This window comes from Populus euphratica, unplaced genomic scaffold (assembly GCF_000495115.2).
Source record: "Populus euphratica unplaced genomic scaffold, PopEup_1.0 scaffold40.1, whole genome shotgun sequence".
Classification (NCBI taxonomy): Eukaryota; Viridiplantae; Streptophyta; class Magnoliopsida; order Malpighiales; family Salicaceae; genus Populus; species Populus euphratica.
The window spans coordinates 603,637-608,130 of record NW_011499912.1 but is presented as its reverse complement, the minus strand read 5'-3'; the positions used below and the strand labels follow the sequence as shown (position 1 = coordinate 608,130).

Sequence of the window (4,494 nt, the reverse complement as noted above, 5' to 3'; positions counted from 1 at the left end):
AAAATATTTTTTATAAAATAAAAATAAAAATTATTTTAATATTTTTTAAATAAAAAATATTTTAAAAAATAATTATTATTATATTTCTAAATATCCCCTCAATATTACCTTTGTTGGAATTATTTTTTTTCTCATGGTTTAAGGATATAAAATCATACATTTATTATCAAGATGGGAATCGAAAGTCCGACTAAAACCCTAGAAAAACGTCTTTGTGGATCCATAACAAAGACTATATAGGGGTCTAAATTTAAAAAAGGTTCAAATTCTCAAGTGAAGATTCACAGTTCACAGTATGAAAATTGAAGGAAGACACAAAACGCAAGCGTTTTGGTAAAGACGGTGTAAACGCCCTCGTTTTTGACCCGTTCACACTTTCAAGCAACATCACTTTCCCCTTTTATTGCACTGTCCTCCCCCACACAGTTCTCTTACTAGACATCATAGCGAGTTAACCCGCCTCTCTCTCATAAAATCTTTATCTGGCCTAAAAATTCTCTCTAAATCAAACCCAGGAATCACAAATCACCACTTCAAGATCTGTTCTCTACAACCTCTGATTTCACACATGAAAGGTTAGATCTTTGCTTTAGTGATTGAAATACTTTAGCTTTTTGAGGTTTTGTACAATAAAGTTTGGATTTTTATTTTTGTTGTTTTTGTTTTATTTGTTGTAGATCTGGGTTGTTTGTGAAAGGACTGCGTTTTGGGACTGAATTTAAGCAGGTCCTTTTCAGGTTTTGAGGTTTCGAAGTGTTTATGTTTGTGTGTTTTTGGGATCTGGATTCGTTAAAGTTTGGAACTTTCTAGGATTTTTTAACTGTTTTTTTAATGGAAATGTCAATTGCACCGCCGAAAGAAGACTCTATTCAAATTAGAGAGGTTTGGAATGATAATCTCGAAGAGGAGTTTGCCTTGATTCGTGAAATTGTCGATCAGTTTAATCACGTAGCTATGGATACCGAGTTCCCTGGCGTGGTTTTGCGCCCTGTCGGGAATTTTAAGAATATTAGTGATTATAATTATCAGACTTTGAAAGATAATGTTGACATGCTGAAATTGATCCAATTGGGTCTAACGTTCTCGGATGAGAATGGGAATTTACCAACTTGTGGGACGGATAAGTTTTGCATTTGGCAATTTAATTTTCGTGAGTTTAATGTGACTGAAGACATCTTTGCCAGTGATTCAATTGAATTGTTGCGCCAATGTGGGATTGATTTTAAGAAGAACAGTGAAATGGGTATTGATGTGAATCGGTTTGGTGAGCTTCTGATGTCATCTGGGATTGTTTTGAATGATGGTGTGAACTGGGTTACTTTTCATAGTGGATATGATTTTGGGTATTTGCTCAAGCTTTTGACTTGCAGGAGTTTGCCTGACTCACAAGCAGGATTCTTTGACTTGATCAATATGTATTTTCCAATGGTGTATGATATCAAGCATTTGATGAAGTTTTGCAATAGCCTGCATGGTGGATTGAACAAGCTTGCAGAGTTGTTGGAGGTGGAAAGAATTGGTGTGTGCCATCAAGCTGGCTCTGATAGTTTGCTTACATCATCCACATTTAAGAAGTTGAAGGATAACTTTTTCAGTGGCTCCACTAAGAAGTATGCTGGTGTTTTGTATGGTCTTGGTGTCGAGAATGGACAGAATACTAATTGAAGTAAAGAAAATAATTGGGCAAAAGATCGATCAATATTTGTAGACTACGTGTGAGACTTTCTATTCTCCTTGTATACTTTGCCAAGAAAGATTGTTGTTCTAGTGTTGAATTCTTTCAATAGCTTCCTTGTAACCGAAACCTTGACTGCTTTGTAGCTTGGTTCTTTGTAAATTATTGCAGTTAGTGCTTCTATAATAATCCTAGTTTTTTCACAACTTGTTCTGCTGAAGTTCCTTTTATTATGATCTCCTGTGCATTGTTCTTGGTGTTTGTCTGTTTGCAATATGCATCCTTCATGGAGAAATAGTTACTCATTAATTAACCTTCAGAATACATGGATCTTTATCTCTTTCTCCCTCCGTTGATTTAATTTTTCCGACAATTAGAGTGTGTAGCTCTAGTTTTTCCTCGAAGTTGGGATCACAGTGGAAGTCTTGTGGAAGACTTCAGTTTCAAATCAGTATTTTATCTGTTGAGAATGTAATTTCCTTTTATTCCTTCTTAACATGCTCTGGAGTATTCGGCGTTTCTCACATTTTCTTATTTGGATTATCCCTTGCCTCCCTGCTAAGGATGAAAGCACTGGAAATTAATATTATAATCATAATACTTGCGAAGTGATGAATTTTAGTGCTATCTCCCTCTTCTTCTTCAACCTTCTTCCATCCTTGTTGTGGAGAAGGCCATGGAGGTGCCATGGTGTATAATACATTCTCTCAATTTGTTTCTTTTAGTTCCTGGAATTCATGTTGCGAGGGTGTTTACTAAAGTTAACTCACACAAATAACATATTTGGTGATGCTAAGATCATCTCCAATCTAAAATGCTATTTATCTCCCATCCAAAATGCTATTTTGAAAAGCTAAATTAATAAAATAATATTTTGAATAGTATAAATATAGCTTATCTTACCATATTTATTCCAATGGAAAAAAGCCATCATATTTATTCTTGAATAATATAAATATAACTTATCTTACCATATTTATTTCAATGGAAAAAAGTCATCATATTTATTCCAATGAAAAAAAGTTATTTGAAGAGCCATTTATATTGGAGTGAAAAAAATAAGTGTTTTATCATTTTTTAATATTGTTTAATGTTATTTTTTTTTCCACATGTCTACATTTAATTGGTCTATTTTTTTAGTAGTCCCACTTTGTTGGTTTTGGCTCTTTAAAGAGATATGTAGAAATAGCATTTGTGGGAGAGAATGCATTTTAGCATTTTGTTTGGCTTCCCCCTTGGAGTGTGCAAAACAAATAAAAAAAAAACCAAAATATTAATTTTTATTTTTTGACTATCCATTTGGCTTCTCCATTGGAGATGCTCTAAAATGGTGTGGGATATATATAAAATGTATTTAACCCACAAATTTGCTAAAAGTAGCTAAGAGTTGCTTTCGTCCATTCTACGTCACTTAAATAATCAACGGAGAGTGTTTGTATTATTCATATAAACAATAAAAACTTTTTATTGTTTTGGCTTGAACCCGGTTCAAAGATAAATATATTGAATTGAGTTTGATTTAGTAAAAAAAAATTAATTTTTATTTTTAATTATATTTTATTTAAAAAAATTAAAAAGAAATCGCTTGATAACATAACATTTATAGAGTTTGATCATAATTTCAACGTAACATTTATAGAATTTAATCATAATTTCAACTTCATTCCTGATAATATTTTACTTAATGTTGTTGCGCGTTTAAAAAATCAAGAAAATTAAAATCCTTGTCGGATGGATTTTATATCTGATGGAATTATAGATAGTTTAATAAAACAATAAAAAATATTTTATATAAGTATTATTTATTTTATGATGTAATAACAGTAATTAAATTTATAATATTTAAATTAAAAACCATCAATATATATATATATATATACAAACATAATCTTAATTTGAACAGATTCTTAACCAAATATATTAAACTATTTTTTATATAACTTTAATTATAATCAAATATATACAAATATCAAATTATCCTCAACCAAGAATATTTTTTATAAAATATTTTTTTAAACCACTCCTCTAAAGCTACCACACACTCCTATGGGCATACTTATTCACAGAAAATGCTCATGGGCGTTGGCATCTTTAACAACTCAACTGTAGCAGCATGGTTTGAAGAGATTTGAGTTGTGGGACGAGCGGAAGCAGATTGAGCCTTTCCAAGATACAAGTTTAGAAGAGGTATGTCCCGTATCGGACTCGCCTTGTAAATTATAATTAGTTGATTGATCATCTTGTTGACGACTTTATTGTGTCTTCTGTGTTCCAGTCTAGTCTCTGTTCTTTGTTTGAGTGATTATTATTGTTTCTGGTTGCATTTTCATGAACTGGTACTGGATGGATTGATCCCAGTATATGGCTGGTGCATCACTAATGGTCTTAGTAGCGGTTTAAGACCCTTCAGCACACTTGCTGCTCTCCCCTTTACAATCCTTCATTGCAGCCCTGAGACGAAGACCAAACTTATTCCTTGCCTTTTTGGTAAAACATAAGCACTAATTCTCTGCATAAAAAAAAAAAAAACAATTAATAGAATTCTCTTGGTACTGGAATATGTGAGAAAGTTATGGAATGATATTTGCTGAACGGAGATGAAAGAGATGGGAGAATCCGAAAGGCCATCATCATCATCAATGTGGCCAGATTTTTTTCCCAACCCAGTACCAAGGAATCATTGCACTACAATAAAACAAAGGGATAAAGGGATAATATCATTTTATAAAAATTAAAAAAAAAATATTTTAAAAAATTAAAATTAGTTCAAACTAATCTATTTTGAATGAATTTATTTTTTTATTCAGTTTTTTTATATA

At 31.8% G+C, this 4,494-nt stretch overlaps 1 protein-coding gene across 1 annotated transcript; it reads left to right on the top strand.

Moving 5' to 3' along the window:
* Positions 1 to 401: 401 nt before the first annotated feature.
* Positions 402 to 1,881, top strand: LOC105134085 (probable CCR4-associated factor 1 homolog 6). The gene is made up of 2 exons (XM_011038357.1): positions 402 to 575; positions 678 to 1,881. Exon 2 carries the CDS (start codon positions 832 to 834, stop codon positions 1,663 to 1,665), a length of 834 nt encoding a protein of 277 aa, XP_011036659.1. The 5' UTR covers positions 402 to 575; positions 678 to 831; the 3' UTR covers positions 1,666 to 1,881.
* The last annotated feature ends 2,613 nt before the right edge of the window (positions 1,882 to 4,494 follow it).

What these genes read in the sequence shown, in the direction of transcription:
- LOC105134085 (XM_011038357.1), top strand. Translation starts at nt 832, where the DNA reads ATGGAAATGTCAATTGCACCGCCGAAAGAAGACTCTATTCAAATTAGA.